General features: G+C 47.5%; 1 protein-coding gene across 1 annotated transcript in view; it reads right to left on the reverse strand.

Moving 5' to 3' along the window:
• LOC115320305 (ficolin-1-like) overlaps positions 1 to 21,840 on the reverse strand; it is a 76,401-nt gene that overhangs the window by 23,056 nt on the left and 31,505 nt on the right. Inside the window, exons 2-3 of the mRNA XM_040217300.1 lie at positions 13,998 to 14,131; positions 3,632 to 3,737 (exon numbers count right to left, since the gene is read on the reverse strand). Coding sequence (XP_040073234.1) covers positions 3,632 to 3,737; positions 13,998 to 14,131 — 240 coding nt within the window. The remainder of the gene's footprint in view (positions 1 to 3,631; positions 3,738 to 13,997; positions 14,132 to 21,840) is intronic.

Below are 21,840 nucleotides of genomic sequence, written 5' to 3' on the forward strand. Positions count from 1 at the left end.
TGTCTGCCAAGACATTGATTGTTACGAGCCGATGTACGATGCTCACGCAGTCCTCCTGTCCAATTCATGAGCCGTGCTCGACTGTCGTCAGGCAGGTGGTTTTGATCCTACAATTGCTACATCAATCTTTGGGAAGGCAAGACTAAAAGACATAGTCTCATTTGATCCTCGCAATTTCACCGCCACAAAGAAGCTTCTGAATTAGTGGCGGTCTGTGCGAGTAAACTTGGGCCAGACTAGGATCAATACGCCTCGGAAGAGTCATGAACATTCCAACCCGATGTCGTTTTATGACCCATCTAAACTTCACGGGGTGCAAAATAAAAGCAATGAAGGGTTGCCGTTAACAAGTGTCAAATAAAATTGTCGAATCAACACACACCAACGGAGGAGGCAACACGTCAGGAATGCTTTCAGCCTTTCCACTCTGGTGAAGAAGGAAGACCAGCGAAGCTGTATTATGGTGGAAATGAAGTAATGGCCGGCCGCAAGTCGGCAAGTCAGAGTGGAAAGTCTGGAGAGCTTGCCGCCATCTATGCGCGACGGCGGCAACCAGACAACCGGCAAGCCGGTTGTCTGGTAGTCGTCGTCATTTATAGATGGCGGTAGCTGTCCAGAGTTTAGTGTCATCATTTGTTTGCTGACGGACATGACACTGGGGAAACTAGCCCTTAGCAGCTCCGCTGTATAAAGAAGTGCGCGTGTGTGTGGGGGGGGGGGGGGGGGGGACGGGGGAGGGGGGAGGGGGAGGGGGGAGTTTCAAAAACATACTGTGTTGTAAAGGTTCCTCTTCCCTGCATCTTTGGCGCAGACCAAAAAGCGTGACTCCGGAAACTACTTTGCTTGCAAAAACGCTCTTACCAAAAAGCACGTTTTCGTCGTGTCAGACGCTCGCGCCGTTCCTAGTGAAAAGCATCTGACTCGCAACTAAAGGGTCGTGGGTTCGAAACCCCCCTAAAGTTCTTAATTTTTTTCCTTTAAGGCAAAATAATTACTTTTAAAAGTGAAATCATTTGAGACATACGGTGACCTTTAATTCGCATTACATGTCATGTTTTAATCACTCTCATTCCACGCGTTATGTCGCGTTTCACGTGAGCATTGTGGGTTGCTTGAACTTCTTGCGCGAGGGTATGTAGCTCTGACGTATGAACCTATCGACCAATCAGGATTTTCCAGTCACGCCACTGACATCGGCTATTCTGCGACAAGAGTTCCTTAACGCTATCGAGTAAAAATCATCAGTTAGCAACGGTGATGCTCATTTGCAAATTAAATTGACCGGCATCTTGTCAAGAACAAACCTCAACAGCCAGACTATGCCAGCTTATTCTGCATAAGAAAATGTTCACTTGGGCAAGCGCTATTTTCGGCCAGATTCGATCTGAGTGCGAAGGTGCATATAGATTAGAGTGAACAATTGCGACTACTTCTTGCTGCATGATTAGTGGCATGCATGCGGTGCTGAGTGTAAACAATGTTGGGTTAGAACAACAAGCTTTTGAATTGCCGCTCGGTGTCTCGATAAAAAATAGACTGAAAGGAATTATCCTAAAACTTTTGTTAAATTCTGAAAATTTCATTGCTTTAGCTCAGTTGTGTCATCATCATAAACATATATATTGTGAAGTGTATTTCGTAAACCTTATTTCATAATTAGCATGAGCACCGAGGAGCTCACTTCATAATTTTATGTGATGTAATTAATTCCTTAGTTCAAGGACACAATCACGATTTCATTTTTAACACTGCGACACAAAGTTGTACCAAACACGGGTATTTTAGGCGACCTACCACACTTTGCGACAACATTTTATACCGTGTAAATAGATCAGCTTGAATTTTAGAATTTTACTTAAACACGAAGAAAGCACAATAAAACACAGTATAGTTCTAAATTTGAAGCTGATCTAATTACAGGTATTTACCAACCAGCTCAACTCTTTACTCTTGTACTTAAACATTTTGATTCAGGTAAAATATATGTTACTGGTAAACAAAGGGATGTGGAGTCGTATGAACACGACGTTATGTATGTTAAAGTAAATTTTTTTTTACCTTTGCGTCAAAATTATAGCTGAATTTAATATTTTTGGTACCTAAGAAACAAAAGTAAATTGCACAGACGATCGAAGAAACTATATAGTTCATCGTTTCACGGCGTAAATTGTGTATATTGCCAGAAGAACGCGAAAAATATATTCTCAATTTAGCGGTTCCAACCGGTTCGAACCGGTTCGAACCGGTTTGAACCGTTATTTTTTGCTTCCCGGAACTGAACTGGAACCGAACCGAAAGCCGTGAACCCGAACCGGAACCGAACCGATAAAATTTTCGGTTCGACACTCTGCCTGCAGAGGCATACGGGGCCCATAACAGCGATAGCCGTCATGGGCTCTTCCCCCCAGTGGAAATGACATCCGTCGTTGATGTATCACCTGTCGGTACTGATGTTGCAGTTGGCGGTGTAAGGCGTCCGTCGTCCATGTTGCCAAATCATTGAAAGGAATCGTCCGCCACAGCGTTAATAACCCGCTCTGTACTTCGAACTTGTTAGTGCCGGGTGCCCACTCAAAACGAAGTGAATTGGAGCTTTGTATGTATATATGTGAAAATAGGCTAGGGCTTATTTTATAGAGGCTAAGATTGTGCTTCTAATGGCTGTTACAAGAACTACCATTCAGTACCAGTTTGAATGCCCGTAAGAAGGCATACAGGAATTAGCTACCCATTTCGGATTCCTATAGGCAAGTGTATAGAAAATACTTTCCTGTAAGGCTTCCTGTATTAAAACCAAACAGGAAGTTCCTTCCTGGAAGACGTCCTGTATAAAAATTTACAGAAAATGAGTTCCTGTGTGACTTCCCACAAAAATGTATGCAGGAAATGGCTTCCCGTATGCCTTCCCACAAAAGGGTATACAGGAAATGCCTTTTTGTAAAATTTTCTGTATGAATGTAAATGGAAATTTCCAATGGGGTCGGGTTCCTGTTTCGCGGCTTTCTAATTTTTGTTGTCGCACACCTCCTCGTGCGTAATTCTCGTCCAAGAGAAAAAAAAATTGAGATATTGGCCTGGATCTTTCGGAATTAAGCGTACAATGAAAGAACAACCGCTACATTGGGGCTCACTCACTCGAGATTTTGCGATACAATATTACCTACGAAGTCGAAAGTCACAGATTTGCTATCAAACCGGGTTCATTTTGGGCGCTCGTTCAGACAGGAATGCTTCTTTGCATAGAGGAATGAATACAATCTAATAGCGTCGATCAGATCCACCGTAGAGAATTCCGTGGCTCTTTCTCCATGGCCTCTGCCGCGAACCGACGTTACTTATAGCAGATCTAGTAAGGGTGCCGCGAATGAACGGGCATGTATGTTGCAACACCCACAGAAGTGCCAGATGTCCCAGGCGCCGCTGACTAGTTCAGTTGCCAGGTGACTCTGCGACCGATCCGAAATATTGTCTGAAAACGACTGCCCCGAACCGTTCGCTTGTGTGACAAAAAGCTGTCGCGCGACCGTTCAAATTTGCAAGAGCGCCATTTAAATGCACTTGTTTTGTGCTCCAGATGCGGGTTGCCTTCTCTGAGAGGTAAATACACTAGGATGCATATACTTGTACTTGCCTATCCAGTAACTGCTCCCGCTTGCTCCAAATCTAAGCTCATAATCTCGTTCGTGTTTCTCGAAGTTGTTGTCGTTGACTTCATATTTGGTTCGTTGTTGAATCACCTGTAAGTCGATAGATGAGTCAGCGCGAAGGAAGTGAGAATGTACCCGCTTTTGTCCCGCCGGTTTTGGGCACCAGCTATTCTCCGTTTCACTAAAACCGTGCAGTACATGGAGAGAGTGTATCCTGACCTGGCCAAGAGGAGAGAAAGGAGGGACGGAGGAATCCGAGCTCTCCTCTACCGCTCCTCCTTTCCCTTCTCTTGAACAGAATGGCATACGCTCTCTTCCTTTAGCCGTGGCTGTACTGCACGGTTTTAGTAAGACAGAGTATACACACGTTTTACGGTAAATTGGCAGACGAAGAAGACTACGGTCCCGGTGAGCCAATTAACGTCTAAGAGAGAGACACGTGACTGAGCTCAATCCCCTTAGACTCGCAGTAACACCAAAAAGAAAGAAAAAACGGAAGTTTTGCGCATTGTTCACACGTCGCGCAAAGTTTTTACAAGATTTGATTGTTAGAGGCAGAAGCGACGCTTTTGGTGCTTAAAACGTTCACGTCTGGATAAGATAATATACATATATTCTTAAAGGCGTCTCCATATACCGTAACTCTCCACAATAGGGGCAAATGCAGAATGTTCCGGGACGAGCTGGAATTTTTGTTTTGTTTTACTATGGGGTGTTTTTAAGTCAGATAGTACAATGATGGTCTGGCTCATATTTGTTACGTTTGCGAAAAAAGAAAAAAATGATATATATATATATATATACATATATATATATATATATATATATATATATATATATATATATATATATGAAAGCCATATGTTCTTGGTAAGCGCATTCAGATTTGTGCGACCACCGTAGCTAATTTTCTTCCGGAGATACAGAATTCCGAAGCTCGAGGTATGGGGAAGGTTTCGCTACGATATATTGCACAGCCGTCAACTTCACACCGAAGCATGCACGTAGTTATAATTCTTTCAATTTCTTTTATGAAAGGTTTACGATGTGTGCACTGAGTAGTAAAAGTTACAATAAAAGTGAACCACAAAAAAAAAAGTTACGAAACACATCTAATAAACAGGTTTCAGAGACACGTCCTCAAATTATTTACAAACGAAGTACTACGGGTAAAATGACGCACAATATAACAAAGTGATTACCTTTAAATGCGTGTCACGAGTATATAAGAACAATATGGTTAGCAGTCCTTTTAGTTTTGTTATTAATACATAAACTCTGCTAATTTCACTAGATGTGGCACAATTGTGCTTCAATAATAATTAAAAAAAGACTCCAGTTTGTACTTTTTTAAACTCAGATTACAATGACTTAAACTCAATAGTGATGGCAAAACATTTAAAGGGTAACTGCAAAAAAAAAACATTAAACAGCCTAATTGGGAAAAGCATGTCACAAAACAAATGTTCCTCAAAAAAATAAATTTCTTTGGCAATATTTACGCCACAGGACGTAAATTAGTCGGAGTCAGAACCTCAGCACATTTGAAACTCCCGCTCTTTCAACCCGCGCGGAGGAGTAGTACGCCCCGCCCCTCACTCTTGCATTTTCTCTTGGATTGACTTGGCTGCGGAGTTGAACGACGCAGCGTCTCGACTTCGGGTAGGATCTGGCAGCAACGCACGTTGAACATGGCTCCGGTATTGTTTTGGTTTGACGGGACGCGAGAAGCTCTGCGGTTTCCGAGCACATGTAGCGAAGACGTGACCGGAGAAGTGTCCCTGTGATGTTCCCGTAAGACAGAAAGTATCATTCGTAATCGTCGTGTGTCCTTTGAAAGCGAAGGGTCCACGAGTGCGCAACCACTAGCCAAGGTTCACGACAGCGCTGCGTTGACTTCGGCGATCTCGTTCTGTTTGGTGCAACACGGCGATGCGACCGAGCTGAAACGTTCGTGGTGTGTGGTGTGGTGCCCTTGGAGGTAGAAACCCACACTAACACGGAGCGCAAATTGGTTGTTGTGGGGTTGAGGTTCAACGGGTTCAATCCCGTCGTCGTTAGCTGACCCAGTCAAGCTGGTCCGGGAGGACGCAGCGAGCGTTTTTAAAAGTAAATCTTCGTTCGTTCCCTTTCAAAATGTGGATGATTCGTGACGTTTACCCTGAGTAAAAAGCTGCGGACATTTTCAACAAAATTACGTCGTTTTAATTGAATAATGATCTCCAAATTGTTGTCGTAAATCTGCCCTTTTTATGCTTCGCGTTGTTGGACTGCGTTTGCACAGCTACGTGTTTGCACAGGGACGCACACCACTGGAGTAGATGATTCCGTTTGCAAACGACCGGTTATACCGAATCTCAGGGAAACACCACCCATATTTTCTTCGAAATCTCGTGCGAGTTTGTTGCGCTCATTATGCGGTGTGAATAAATTTGGGAAATATTTCCTACCCGCCCACATATGCATGAACTGAGACAATTTTTTACGTAGTGCTTTTCATTCTGAGAAAAGGCGTTGGTGCATTTATTAAAGTACAATTACTTGAAAGAAAAGAAATTGGGGAGGGCGAGCAAGCTTTCCCAACTTTGTCTCTTTGCTCTCCGGCACTGCCCCTAGTTTCAGGTTCCAGTTTCAGTAGGCATACCTACTAGCAGGTACAAACTGCTCTAGGGCAGGTAAAAGACTGGAAAGCCGGGACGGTGCGGACTCCGTGTTTCGCGCTTTTCGCAAGGTGACTGGGGAAGTGCTTTTGCAAGGTGTGTGAAATATGCAACTGAATTTGTTATGCCCGTCGTTGGCGAAGCCGCTATAACAAGGCAAGATTTACGATAAGAGTTCACATTCATTCAAACAACTTTACGTAAGATGGTTTGGAAGCCGAGAAAAAAAAACATCTGGCGGCTAATGCAGAATTCGGATGTCCGAAGGCGCCTGCGGTTAGCTGTTACGAATTAATCTGGCTGTGCCAGGTTTTTTACGTAATGGTAGTGCCTCAGTCGCGGACGTTCGGTGCACCCGGCGCGTATTTCAAAGGCCTCCGGAGCGAAATGGCGAAAACATGTTTGTCGCGACGTGAACGCCTGATTGCCTCCAGCCAAATAGCATTTCCTTTCGGGGCGACATGGTTGCTGGAATGCTCGCTGTCGCGATCACTCATCTGGCAGCAGTTTACAGAACAACGGCGCCGCTTTACAGGAGGTGACATCTCCAAAAAGTCAGCATTTGCACGCGCAAGCAAAGAAAAAAAAATAAACACGCTAAGAAAGCAAAGGGAAACACGAAAGTAACAGACCGCGCTATGAAAGCCAGAACCTCGCGCCCATTCCTATCGCTAACACCTGAAACAGTGGCTAAACACATGCTTCTTCACTTCAGAGTCTCACTCAAGCACCTGGGTCGAAACGAAACACTGATCACTTCGGCGAAACGACTAGTCGAGGTAGGCGAGACAGGCGGGAGCAGAGACTTCGGCGGCCATGAAAGAATGGCGAAGCTTTTGTTTGTTATGGTATGAATCCAAACGGAAGTGCCCGTCTTGTAAACCTTTTGTAAGGAATAATAACTCTCATCACATGGGTTATTCCTTAAACGTAGAAATATTCCGCTCAAAAGAAAATTACAACATATAACAAAAGTTTAACAACCAAGAACTAGGCTGTCAATCATACTCTTAGCCAATGAGAAGTATCGCAGCCAATTGTTGCTAAACGTCCCGGAACACCAACTTTGTGGCGCGCGATATAAAACGAACGAAAGAACCGCAAACTTAAATCAGTCTCACGCAATAATTATTGCTGTAATTTTGTTTTCTCGCAGAAAAATTGTTTTTGGACATGCTTGTCCAAATTAGCAGGTTTAAAAAAAAAAAGATTTTTTTTTTTTTATAGTTGCCATTTAAGGGAAAAACGACACGTTCACTCAAATTGAGGTATTTGTATTCGTTAAAGAGGCTTTGTCGCAAGACGTCGGCTCCAATGACACATTTTCTAGAACCGACAGAGGCTGTACAGCGGCTGCGCTCTATCGTGCGCCGTAGAAGATTATGGTGTCCCTCGTGCACCTTTATATTTTTCTTTCCTTGCGTTACCTTCTAAGACCTTCCCCCTTTTCAGAAGACGGCCAAGTTGTGTGGTTTTCATGGAGCGCCGTAAAAGGCTTTACATGCCTTATCTCTATAATTTGGGTGGATTTAATATATTTCATTTCAATAATGCTCACTATGTTTCTAATTAAAATACCTTTCAATTTATAAATTATAAGGTAAGTTATAAAAATTACACATTAACATAATAATATCCAACGCTTATCCCCCCCCCCCCCCCCCCTGAATTTGCTATTTGGCAGGAACCTACATCAATCCTTTTTCTGTGCAATGAGTACTTTTCACAGAAACGAGTTGGCACGCGTTTCGTGAAACATCTTATATGTATGTAAAGAATAAAGAAATACGCCAACCAAAAAGTCGAAAAATTCTCCCAACGTTTCGAAACAGTTGCTGATGTCAACATCAGCATACCCTACACAAAAGGGATAAGTGAAACACTATCCAGGATTTTTGCAAAAGAACACGTCACCGTGGCCCATAAACCTGTGACCACACTCGGGCGTTTTCTACCTCGGCCAAAAAGTCGTCTGCCCAAGGAAAGGGCCCAGGGTGTAATTTACCAAATATCCTGCACCCAGTGCCCCGCCTCCTACATTGGAGAAACTAAAAACTTCCAAGAACGGCTCCGTCAACACAAAAATGACGTACGCAACTTCGACCGCGAACGCAGTGCTCTGGCGGAGAACTGTGAAGTTAATGACCACCGTATCGGATTTGAAGATGCAAGCATTCTGGGTACTGAGACGAACCTACGCAGAAGACAGCTGATAGAATCCTGGCATATTCAAAACACCGCAAATAACATCAATAGGTCTCTAGGCACCTTACCCAGTTTATATGTTCATGGGTTACGAGATACAATCAAGACGGCGCAGGCGAAACGAAGACAACCAGCAATCGACAATGAAGAAGAAGAGATAGCCAGTTCAAAGAAAGACAAAGAAGCTATTATCCCGTTTAGTCGCCCCTGAGGAAGAAACCAACTGTTTCGAAACGTTGGGACAATTTTTCGACTTTTTGGTTGGCGTATTTCTTTATTCTTTACATTTAAATTCACCCAACCAGGCAGATATCTGCCGAACATGTTTACCTTCAAATCTTATATGTATAGCTGAATGCTTTTTCCAAGGACCTGACTTTCATATAGTATATATTTTACTGAAATATACAAGATATGATCCGGACCATAGTATTTCAACAGACATGGAAACACCCAAGAACAAACTTCAAAGCCCTGGTGGTTATCGGCTTCCGCTGTATTTAGTTGTACGTTACGCATCGCCACTTAGGAAAGGTCAGATGGTTTGTTTGTCGTCACGCAATCTTGAACACGACTCTCCAGATACTACTTCCCTTGTCTTGTTTTCGCGGCGATAGACCTTCCTGAGAGTTTGGACTTCACGGTAATGTGCTGTGCACACAGTTCTCAACTGCCGGCAGCAGTGGCTTCCGCCAACAGTTCTTCGTGAGCAAATGATCCGGGGAAAAGGAGGGCAGAGGGGAACTTAGAAGGCAACGCAACACAAACACATAACTAACTGAAGAACATGACTTTTTTAACCCTACGCGACAGACCAGCACCGCTGTGCAGCCTTTGTCTGTTGTAAAAAATGGCTCCATGGAACCAACTTCGTGCGGCACGAAGACAAGCTAGGTCAGTTCGTTGTCGTTTTTATCTTAAGGAGTCATATGTTACTTAATGTTTTTCCATTGCAAGTTAGTTCAAGTCACTCTAGACAGCTAAGGAGAAGGAAAACAAAAAGAGGATTAGTAAGAGGTGAGAGGGCAGGCTGGTTGGCTCGGAAACGACATGCTTGTAAGCCCCGAGATGAGGAAAATAATAATAATAAAAAGACGGACGAATACAACGTTTCGGCCGGAGGCCGGCCTTCATAAGGAAAGCTGACGTTGACCGGACACCGGCCGAGACGTCGAAAAAATGAACCGTCCGTCGTTGCTGCTTTTACCAGGGGTTTATATAGATATAATATATGGGTGATTCAATCTCAAATCGTGTAGGGAGAAATGATGGCTCCTAAAAGATTCTGGAAAAATAATGTTCTTTGAAAATATGTTACTAGAAAAACACTGCAAATTAGAACTGCAGAATTTGTTCTTTGTTCAGATTTTGATTTTGAAAGGGCAGAAGGTAAGTCTTGCGATTTTATGTTTTCACTAGTGACATATTTTAGAGTCTCGCAACGTTTAGGTTATCTTTTTCGCAACACTGGTAATTTTTTTTACAGCTTTAATACTTTATATAGAAGGGTTAAAGTACACTGGAATTGTGTATTTTTATTTTATTTTATAAAATAAGGATTCCTGAATCATGCATCTTTGACAATAATGGACCAAGTTTGAATCGAGCTAGCTCTCGATGTACCATTATTTAGACACAAAAACATATCCATTGGAAGGTTCTATCTAAAAGCGCTGTTAGGGCGCAGACGCTTCCCGTCAGGGGAATCTGGTTCCTGCGCACGCGGTGTGCCCACACCTCGTGAGGGCTTCTTTGTAAACAGCGCGTTGACCGATAGAGCCTATCAATCATATAAACAACATCATCCATAACAACCATATGGACCATACAAACCAAATCAGCCGTACCAACCGTACGACCCGTCTGAACCATATGACCTCTACGACCCGTACCAACCGTTTGACCCGTACCCCATATTGCTATACGAAAATTCGCATGAAAAATGCAGGGACGCTTTACACATGCGACAGATTAGAACCGCCATTGCTGGCCTTCCCTTATCTTATCGAGATACCGAGCCACTAAAACGGGCTTTGACCAGCCTCCCCAAAGGTCAATGCTGGGGAGAAGGACACGCTCGAATCTAGAATTGCAATAACTTGCTCTGCGGTGGTAATGATGGAGCGAAGTGATCAAAATAAGACGAAACACAAAATGAAGGTCGGTTATGGCGGCACCCATGAACAGCTGCTGCAAAGCGTTTGTAGGGATCGCTTGAGAATTTTGTTGTTTCCTGGAAACTGAGTGAATCGACCTTCAACCGTTCGGATGGGGGCACCCCGACGGCTCGCCCCGAGGATAGGGGGATGAGCGGCTTGAGCCCTTTTTAATCTATGGCCCGGGAAGGAGACAGACATTCTTGCGTGTCTCCGCGAGGTAGTGGCACCCTCCCCGGCTTTGCCGTCACGGCGCATTCCCAGTGACGGCTTGTCTGGTCGGGAGACTGCTACAGCAAGGTTTTAGCAATGAGGGGCGCCGGCCTGGGTCCACTTGGACTCTATTACGCTTTACTCGCTAATTTCGAAGGACACGGCGTTAATTTGTTTTGACGCAGCGAAGTGGAGGGTGTTTTCTCCGTAAAGTAGTAAAGTATCGCCCCGATTGGAGAGTTCCCCAAGGGGTTTAGCATTGTTTCTCTTCTTAGAAAAGGGAAATAACGAGTTCCGTGGCCTCTCTGTGATTGGTGGAGGACCCGCCGGCACTGGGGCCAATAGAATTGTATAGTCGTCCTGATTGGACAGGCCCTGTGTCAGCGGGAGTTTTCTCGTCCGCGCTGGCGAGAAAACGTTGAGTTTGAACAAGCCCGTGCGCGGAGCAAGTTATCTCCCGCGGTCCGCCGGTCCGTGTAGCTTTGTCGCGAGCGACGAGCAGTTTCTTTGGGCCTCACCGTGCGCGGTGGGCACTTTGCGCCGAGGCGCGGTTTTTTGGTATTTCTACTGCCTTGAGCGGACAGTAGAGTCCTGTAACCAAGTTTACTGTTGACGTTTTAATACATTTGTTTTTTTCAACCGTTGGTCCCGACTTTGAGCGTCTTTCTTCGAGGCTCCGCCACCACCAACGAGCAAGAAGCGACCATCCAGCGCGGCTGTCCACGATCGCCCGGCCCTGACCTACGACTTCTAGGCAGGACCGGGACAAAACAACCTGTGACCCTCAGGGAGGGGCATTCTTTACTGCGTCTATACGCTGTTTTTTTTTTTTAATAGGGACTATTTAGAAACTGTAATATTCTTAATTTAAGTATAGTTTAAATAAAAGACACAACACTGTAAACATGAAAGGAAAAGCTAAAACTACAACATTGAACGTCATTTTAAAAAAATACGGGTTTTCATATATGAGAAGCTTTTTATGTGGTTTCATAAATGCAATAAAATTTATTTGAGATATATTATTTTGTCATATTAAGCAGTGCGTTTGAAAAGACATATTTGCACCTGCATTCTACGATGCTTACCTCCGTCATTTCGTTGTTCACTTAAGTATTAGTTATTTTTGTAACATGATCATAGTTTTTATTGATTCTCGAGTCCACACACAGTTCACCAAAACTTATGCATCGATAGTATTCATAGTATAAAACGGTAAGGGGTTTTTCCGCACAGTCAGTTTGTTAACTTAGTAATCTAGAGAACTCTAAATCATATATAGGACGTTTAAAACGTTTTCCGTTAACTAAAGGCCCCCGAAAGGAAACCAAAATTCAAACAATCTGGTTAAGACACGCCTGTCAAACAATACATTTGACGTGATAAAGAAATTTAGAGCAATATTGACGGCGAGAGGTTTATTCGTAATTCTGCGTGCGAAGTTCATGACGTCACTGGTCCTTCCGGAATGACCATCTCGGTCGCGAAGGCGAATCCGCTCCACCGCTCTTCCCCGCGCCCGGAATGCCGAGAGAGAAAAAAAAGTGGAAAGGAGGTGACTGCCGACTAAATCGCGCCTGACGCCGTCGATATTGCTGTCATTTTTCTTTTTTCGTTTAAAATTTATTTCTTGATACGCGTGTCCCAACCGGACTGTTTAAAAAATATATTTTTTCAAGGGAGGGGGCGGGGGGCGGGTGAGGGCCCTTTAGTCGAGCACTTGTGGGGAAAAACCTTTCGTAGTAGGCGTTGCCGGAGGGAAGGCGGGGAGGGGGGGGGGGGGGGGGGGGGGCGGCTGCAGCAGCTACACGAGAGCGCGCGCTCGGCCGCCGCTTTCGTGTCAGGCGTTGCGGAAGGGGGTGGGGGCTGCGGCCACTTCTGCCCCTCTCGGCACCGAGGAACATGGCGGCGCCTCAGGCATCTATTTCGCCAGCGACCTCAACCTCGGCACTTGCGAAACGTGGCCGACCACGGCCAGTACACTGCATACGAACTGAGGGAACGGGAGATAACATTTATGCTTTCGCATTCCGAACTGATAAGAAATGCTTAGGTGTCCTCGGAATGATATTTCTTCTCTCTCTTCTTTTTCCCGGGTTTCTTCTTCATACCGAAGGTTTTTTTTTCCTTCTTCCGAGGGATTTTGGGTTGTGGGAAAAAACGGCTGAGGCATTGAAAATGGCTTCGGTGGCATCATTAAATGTCGGTTGCTAGTTGAAAGAACTCTACTACAGTGAACTATAGGTCACTATAACTGTACTGTCTGTCCTCGCGCCCACATGTTTTATTGTTTCGTGCTTTTCAAATCATCTTTACCAACCCGCTCAACATTAATTTTCGTTCTCTGGTGGTCTCGAGGATTCCGCGTCGGATTAAAACACTTTCAAAGCTCCGGTTTGGTAGTGTTCGAACAACACAATCTGTCGGTTTCGAAGATGTCGGCGGCCGGGAGTCAACTTCTGACGAGGAGAGGTGTAAACACGCGCTTTTATGGGTTCGTTACGAAAGCAGAAAAAAGGGGATGGTTTTGTTGACGTCGGGTTTACGATAGCACAACAGGGCTCCCCTATCAAGAGTGATGTAAATAAAGATATTATTATTATTATTATTAAGCTCCACTTAGTGAATATTGATGGCGAAGAAAGGTTTTTGGCACATTTACTCAAATTCAAGCTTTAAACTCAGCAGATAATTGCGAAACGTGCTCATTCGTCGCAACGACGTTTGAACAGTATTTGGTTAGTCCGCCAGAGTATGGCAAAATTGTTACACGCCGTAGATGAGAAATATGTCCAGTGGAGTACGAATGCTAACCTGCAGTTTTTAGGGTGAGCCACGCAGTGCATAGCAATACACGAACTCGTGAAGATATATGATGATGATCCAGTTTGAACGGGCTGACGTGGAGACTAAATCAAGGATCCCGGGGTTCTGCAGCTGGAGCCTCCAATTCACGTGCTCTTAGTTGTGGTACATTAACACAATCGACTACTGACACCCCTTAAAATTGTTACACTGCCCCTTTTGAACGATCTTGCCTGTTCATCAAAATAAAAAGGGTAAAGATATCTTTAAAAGTGCAATTTGTATTCTCTCCTCTATGAGGAGATACTTACTGTCCATCCGCCGCCATCGGACTCCATGTCACACCTAACATTTACTGGGTCGTTGCGAGGATAAATTACATAATCATCGCTCCTGCTGCGTTTCTTCATTTGTATCTGGGAACAGCTTACCGTTCGATTTGCCGCTAAAAAATAAAGGTGCGTAAAGCAGACATTACTTATCAAAGTTTCAAGGAGAGGGACTTCGCAAAAATCTGCCGGTGGTTCGGCCAGCGGTGCGGTACATCGGTTGTTAATTTATCACAAAAGGTCAGACATGCGAAGTAAGCGACGCAGGAGAACTTTGCTAAAATTGCAAACATAAAAAACCCGGGTCTTGTATATTATTTCGCATAGGAAACAAACGCGCGCGTACACACAGACTAAACCCTGGAAACAAAGTTGTACGAAATACTCAATAACAGTATTTAAGTTACCAAATACCTGCTTCATAAAGTATTTAAACTGCTACTGAAGTTACGTACACTGTAAAGCATATGGAGTAGAGTACAAACACTTGAAGATACATCCGCGTTGCGTAATTTGTATCGACGTCTATGACAAACACAATTATACAGTTGAGAAAATCTTGTTTACCAGAATGATTTATTTGCACGCGACAGCACAAAACGACAAAAACAAATCGTAGGGCTATTCTATGCAGTCCAACTATAAGGAGCAGGAAATCACTGATACAAGTTACACAACATTTATGGGAGAAAAAAAAGGTCGCTTTAGCTATAGTGGCGTTGCTGAATACCACGTCTTGTGGCGCCCATTAGACCCATCGTTTGAGGGGACACTACCACTCCCCAACGTTTTTTAATAGTTTGCCAGGGGATTAATATAGTGTCAGGAAACTACAGAAACAATATTTTTCAACAGCGTCATATATTTTTAATGAAGTCAAAATACGCAACTGCTCAAAACCGAAACTGGACTGGAAGGAAGAAGAAATATAGAGGAGAAAGTTACCGAAAAGCACGTGGATGTGCAACTTTTTTTTTTTCAATCAACTTGTTTACAGTCTTTTAGAAGCTACAAAAAATGGGCATCATATTTTTGTCAACTCTTTGTATTGATTGAGTGCCTTGGATGAGCCATAAATTTGATTATCTGGTGGTTCTGTCAAAACCATAGAAAACAGCAGGTGTCCAAGAAGAAGAGACTAAGGGGGAATCAAACCGGCCACTTCTCGATCGGCGGTTTTCGGGTGGAAAGATAATTACTTTCGAGCCGCAAATTGTGTTTTGTGTAATTGAGGTTTTATATGTCATGAAAAAATAACAAATAAAAACCTTCGCCACCTTAAATACCCTGTCAGTGTTCCTTTAACTACAATTCATAATCCCTAAATGGGGAGTTCACTATAAACGAACACGGGATACGGAAATGAGTGAATGAAAAACAAAGAGAGCCCACATATTGTCACGAATGACAAGTGATGAGGCGGCGAATAACAGAGTAAACTGAACGTTTAATCGGGCGAACTTGTGCCCAAGAAGTAAAAGCAGAAACAAAGATAACAACAGAGCGTCGCGGGCGTCGAAGGCGGCGAAGCAGCAAGATCGAACGCTGAGGCGAAACTGACTCGACAAGGTCGCGGGCGGCCTCTTATCTAGAGTGCGTCGCTATCTCGAAGATTCGGCGAAAGCGGCTCGAGCGTCGCGTGATCGGGCGAGAATGAACACGCACTTTCTAGAAAACAAAAGCAGGAATAAATGATAGAAGTTACGTGCGGTACATGAATAAACAAGAACTTTCTGGAGATCCGTGACCGAGCGTTGCTTTCTCAGCCCTGAGCGCGGCATTATCCCCCCCTTTAAAAGTGCATCGTCCCGATGCAGCACAAAAACGGAAAACAAAAAACAAAAGGACAGCAGAATTGCTAGCCGGAGTTCACAGTCCACAGTTCACTCGTCGACGAGAGTGGAGAGTCCTATCGTTCGTAATACGGCTTCAGCCGGACGACATGCACCACCTCGGGTCGCGGCTGACGTCTTGCAGATGGGCGCGTTCCGTCGGGTAGAACTTCGTAGTTCAGATCGCCGAGGCGTCGGATGATCTTGTAGGGCCCAAAGTAGCGCTTCAGGAGTTTTTCGCTGAGACCGCGACGACGAATCGGCGTCCACACCCAAACTCTGTCTCCGGGCTGGAAGTGGACGTCGCGGCGACGAAGATTATACCGGCGAGCGTCGACATGTTGCTGGTCTTGAATTCGTAGTCTGGCTAGCTGGCGCACCTCTTCTGCCCGTTGAGCAACCACCTGGGCGTCATCGCTCCCGTCGTCGACTGACTCGTGCGGCAACATAGAGTCTAGCATAGTCGTCACCGCCCGGCCATACACCAGCTGGAAGGGCGTCACTCCTGTGGTCTCTTGCACAGCTGTGTTGTAGGCGAACGTGACGTAGGGCAGCACTTCGTCCCAGGTCTTGTGCTCCACGTCGACGTACATAGAGACCATGTCGGCGATTGTTTTGTTGAGCCGCTCCGTCAACCCGTTGGTCTGCGGATGGTATGCCGTTGTTCGACGGTGTTCCGTGTGGCTTAAACGCAGGATCTCTTGGGTCAACTGTGCCATAAACGATGACCCTCGGTCTGTGATCAGTACTTCGGGGGCGCCATGGCGGAGGACGATGGACTCGATGAAGAACCTGGCGACTTCGACAGCAGTCCCCGAAGGAAGCGCTTTCGTCTCGGCGTAACGAGTAAGATAATCGGTGGCGACGATTATCCAGCGGTTCCCCATCGTCGACGGTGGAAAAGGACCCAGCAAATCCATTCCAATTTGCTGGAAGGGCTTGGTTGGCGGGGTAATCGGCTGAAGGAGACCTGCTGGCTTTGACGGTGGTTTCTTGCGTCGCTGGCACTCATGGCACGATCGTGTGTAGAGATGGACGGTCTTCGGAAGCTTTGGCCAGTAGTACTTGTCACGAATCCGGGCAAGGGTCCTGCTGTAGCCGAGATGTCCGGCCGTTGGGTCGTCGTGGCACGCTTGAAAAATTTCTTCTCGGAGGCTGGCGGGGACAACCAGTAGCCAGGGGGTTTCGCTGGTTCCGAAATTCTTTCTGAAGAGCACGCCTCGTCGCAGGACAAAGCTCGGTAGGTCCCGAGAAAAGACCCGTGGGACAGAGCCTCCTCGACCTTCGAGGTTGTCGATCACGGAGCTAAGTTCCGCGTCGTCGCGTTGCAGTGCCCTCATGTCGGTTGCGTTAACTGCGCCTAGAAAACGGGCGTCGTCATCGTCGTCCGCGCCGGAGATTGGAGGTTCGACTGGAGCCCTAGACAAACAGTCAGCGTCATTATGCTTGCGGCCGGACTTATGCACAATTGTTAAGTCGAATTCCTGCAGTCGAAGGCTCCAGCGGGCGAGGCGTCCGGACGGATCCTTGAGGTTTGCTAGCCAGCAGAGGGCGTGGTGGTCTGTGACCACGCGAAACGGGATCCCGTACAAGTACGGGCGGAACTTGGTTATCGCCCAGACGACAGCAAGACATTCTTTGTCGGTCGTTGAATAATTTTGTTCTGCCTTAGACAGCGCCCGGCTTGCGTAAGCGATTACTCTCTCTGCCCCTTCTTGTCGCTGAACGAGTACCGCGCCGAGACCGGTATTGCTGGCGTCCGTGTGGATTTCAGTCTCCGCCGACTGGTCAAAATGTCCGAGGATAGGGGGCGACTGGAGCCTTCGCTTGAGTTCGTCGAACGCTTGCTCTTGCTCCTCTCCCCACTGGAACTGCACGTCGTCTTTCGTCAGATGCGTCAGCGGTGCAGAAATTTGCGCAAAGTCACGAACGAAACGTCTGTAATAGGCGCACAGCCCAAGGAATCTTCGAACGGTCTTCTTGTCTGATGGCTTCGGGAACTCGGCGACAGCGGACGTCTTGGCGGGATCAGGGCTTACACCCTGAGCACTCACGACGTGGCCCAAGAATTTCAGCTCACCATAGGCGAACCGACACTTGGAAGGCTTGAGGGTCAGCCCAGCGGCTTTGAAGGCCTGTAGCACGGCTCGCAGTCGTCTCAGGTGCTCGTCGAATTCGCTTGCGAAGACCACAACATCGTCGAGGTAGACGAGACAGCTTTGCCATTTCAAGCCGGCAAGGACGGTGTCCATAACGCGCTGGAAGGTTGCCGGCGCTGTGCACAGCCCGAACGGCATTACTTTAAACTCATACAGTCCGTCCGGCGTGACGAAGGCCGTCTTCTCACGATCTCGTTCGTCGACCTCAATCTGCCAGTACCCGCTCTTCAAGTCCATCGACGAAAAGTATCGGGCGTGGCGTAGCCGGTCCAGGGTGTCGTCGATGCGTGGCAGCGGGTAGACGTCCTTTTTTGTTACGGCGTTCAGTCGGCGATAGTCCACGCAGAACCGAAGAGTCCCGTCTTTCTTTTTCACCAGGACTACCGGTGAAGCCCACGGACTGCTTGAGGGCTGGACAATGTCGTCGTCAAGCATTTCTTGTACCTGCTGCTGGATGGCTTCCCTTTCTTTCACGGAGACCCTGTACGGCGGCCGATGCACAGGGAGTGCGTCGTCATCAGTAATTATCCGATGTTTCGCAACCGTCGTTTGGCGCACTTTCGACGACGCGGAGAAGCACTCACTGAACTCGGCGAGAAGGTCACGAAGTTGTCATCGTTGTGGGGCTGGGAGGGATGGGTCGATGTCGAGCTCTGAGGACGTGATTGTCTTGTTCTGCGTCGGAGAGGCGTCTTCTGAGATCACGGCGATCGCGGCTGAGTCTTCAATTTCCTCGACGTAGCCCACAGCTGTGCCCTTTGTAAGGTGCTGCGACTCTTGCCGGAAGTTGGTGACAAGGGCTACTGTACGCCCGTCCTGGAGCTCGGTTACGCCTCTTGCAATGCCAATCCCTCGTCCAAAAAGAAGTTGGACGCTTCCTTCCAGCAGTGCTACACCGCAGGTGGCTCCTTCGGTCCCGACGGGCACAAAGACACTAGACAGCGGCGGCAGGTTTACGTGGCTGGCGAGGACTCGCACTGCAGCTAACGTCGGTTTGGTATTTTCCACCGATGGGACAGGCTTCCGAAGCGTCAGCTTGTTCTCTGCAAGGTCGATGATGGCGCCGTATTCACACAGGAAGTCCATTCCGAGAATGACGTCCCTCGAACAGTCTTGCAGAACGACGAACTTCACAGGGCATGTTTCGTCGTGAATCTCGACGCGAGCGGTGCATCTCCCGACTGGTGTAATCAGGTGTCCTCCGGCGGTTCTTATTTGTGGTCCATCCCACGGCGTCATGACTTTTCGAAGGCGGCGAGAGAGCCTCCCACTCATGACTGAGTAGTCTGCTCCGGTGTCCACGAGTGCCGATGAGTCGAGGCCGTCGATAACAACGTTTAGGTTGTTGGACACCGAAGCAGGAGCGTCGTTGTGGTGCGTAGCGTCGCAAGAGTGGGAGCGCTCCGTCGTTCTTGGAGGTTCTTTACGTCGGTCGTCTTCGGCAACTCCACCTCCAGGGGTTGCCGCGCCTAGTTTCCCCGGCGAGGAGCGAGGGGCGACAGGCTTTCACGTCGGGGTCGGTGCATCGGCGAAGCCGGACGTCGTGGCGATGGCGACCGGTACTCTCGGCGGGAGGCAGGCTCGGGGGACTGAGGTCGTCGAAGGTACTCGTCGATCTCCCGAGGGCGTTCACCGTAACGGGGGCGTGGGTCATTCGGGTGGAACCCCCGCAGCCCGAGTCGCCGGTATGGGCATTGGCGGTAGGTGTGGTTCGCTTCCCCGCAGTGGAAACACAAAGGACGTCGGTCGGGTGTTCGCCACACGTCGGTCTTCCGAGGTGCGCGGGGCTCTTGGGCGGCGTACTGAACCTGGTCGTCGCGGCGGCAGTCGTGCTGCAGCGCTGGAGAACGACGTCGGGGCGGCGCAACATAGGTTGGAGGAGGAGGCGGTGGCTGTCGGGCCACTGCGGCGTAGGTCAGGGCGGGCTCTTTGGGTGGTGCTACGCTGGCAGGAGCCTCCGGTTGAATTGCCCGCTGGACTTCTTCGCGCACCACTTCGGCTATCGACAGCTCAGCCGGCTGATTGGCAGCAGGCAGCAGCTTCCGGAGCTCCTCCCGGACGATGTCGCGGACAATTGCACGAATATTGTCAGCACGGGCGCCGCCCTCGTCGAATCGGGAAGGTGTCAGCGTCGACGCAACAGGCGTGCCGGCGAGTCGGTTGTAGTGGCTGGCTCGGATTGACAGGGCACGCTCGATGTTGGTTGCCTCGGTAACGAATTCCCCGACAGTTGTTGGTGGGTTGCGAACAAGGCCGCCGAAGATGTCACTCCTCACTCCTCTCATCAGCACGCGCAGCTTCTTCTCCTCGGTGGACTGAGGGTCGGCGCGGTTGCTGAGACGGAGGACGTCTTCAACGAAGCTGGTGACCGTTTCGTTGGGCCCTTGGGTTCGCACTTGGAGGAGGTCTTCCGCTCGCTGTCGTCGTGTCTGGTTCGTAAATGTCTCTTTCAGGCCGGCGACACAGGTGTCCCACGACGTAAGCGACGCCTCGTGGTTCTCGAACCACTGCCTTGCGGTACCCTCCAAAGAGAAGTAGAGGTTTTGGAGGCGCTGCTCAGTGGTCCATCCATTATGGCGTGCTACACGTTCGTAGTGCTGCAGCCAGTCTTCTACGTCCTCGTAAATTTCACCGTGGAACGGCGTCGGCACACGGGGAACCACAGGCAGGAAAACGTAGGACGGTGCTGCTTGGGGGTTTTTCGTCGGCTGGGCCATGGAGTCCATCGTCGGCTTCGGTGGCTTCCTGGGGTTGTCCGGCAGTGGACCAAGCTCTGGTGGTTGTCCTCGGAGACGCTGGCTTGCCCGGGGCCCTGTCTCTTCTTCAAAAGGTCGTCTTGGAGTGGGGCTTGCCGAACGGGTCCTCGGAGGGGTACGGCGAAGAGGCATAAGGTGCTACCCCGCACCTCCACCAAAATGTCACGAATGACAAGTGATGAGGCGGCGAATAACAGAGTAAACTGAACGTTTAATCGGGCGAACTTGTGCCCAAGAAGTAAAAGCAGAAACAAAGATAACAACAGAGCGTCGCGGGCGTCGAAGGCGGCGAAGCAGCAAGATCGAACGCTGAGGCGAAACTGACTCGACAAGGTCGCGGGCGGCCTCTTATCTAGAGTGCGTCGCTATCTCGAAGATTCGGCGAAAGCGGCTCGAGCGTCGCGTGATCGGGCGAGAATGAACACGCACTTTCTAGAAAACAAAAGCAGGAATAAATGATAGAAGTTACGTGCGGTACATGAATAAACAAGAACTTTCTGGAGATCCGTGACCGAGCGTTGCTTTCTCAGCCCTGAGCGCGGCAATATAATAGCCATGACACTGGTCACACCTTCTTCAAGTCGGTTGCGTTTAGACAGAAAGGCACTCAACGTTAGGGGATGCTTTGCTGGCATTTTGAGAGGTCATCCTGCTCGCAGTTCGTTTCCTCCTGTTTTCTGCTTATCAATGTTCGCTCACAGACTGTTCGCGAGAGCAATAGGTGCAAGACTGACGGCAAAAAGAAAATAAATAACAAATAAAAAACACTGACGTTTTTCTGTAGCGGGGTCAAATATACAAAAAAACAGTGTCTTCTTTTTGTCTCCGTAGTATGAAAGAGTTGCAGTGTAAAAACGCACTGTACATCAATACGTTATTTTTTTTTTTTTTGCATTAGGCTATAGAGGGCAGCATCTGCAATCAGCGAAACATGGAGAAATATGTCACACCTTCTGTTATTTAAACAATAAAGATTAAATCTAGCACTTTCAGCGTCAAATAATTAAGAATCAATAGCAAGAAAACGTCAAGGGATTGAACTCCATTGGCATGGGGTGGGAAGTCTTTATATTATAGG

This window comes from Ixodes scapularis, unplaced genomic scaffold (genome assembly GCF_016920785.2).
Source record: "Ixodes scapularis isolate PalLabHiFi unplaced genomic scaffold, ASM1692078v2 PGA_scaffold13__105_contigs__length_92229423, whole genome shotgun sequence".
NCBI classification, from domain to species: Eukaryota; Metazoa; Arthropoda; class Arachnida; order Ixodida; family Ixodidae; genus Ixodes; species Ixodes scapularis.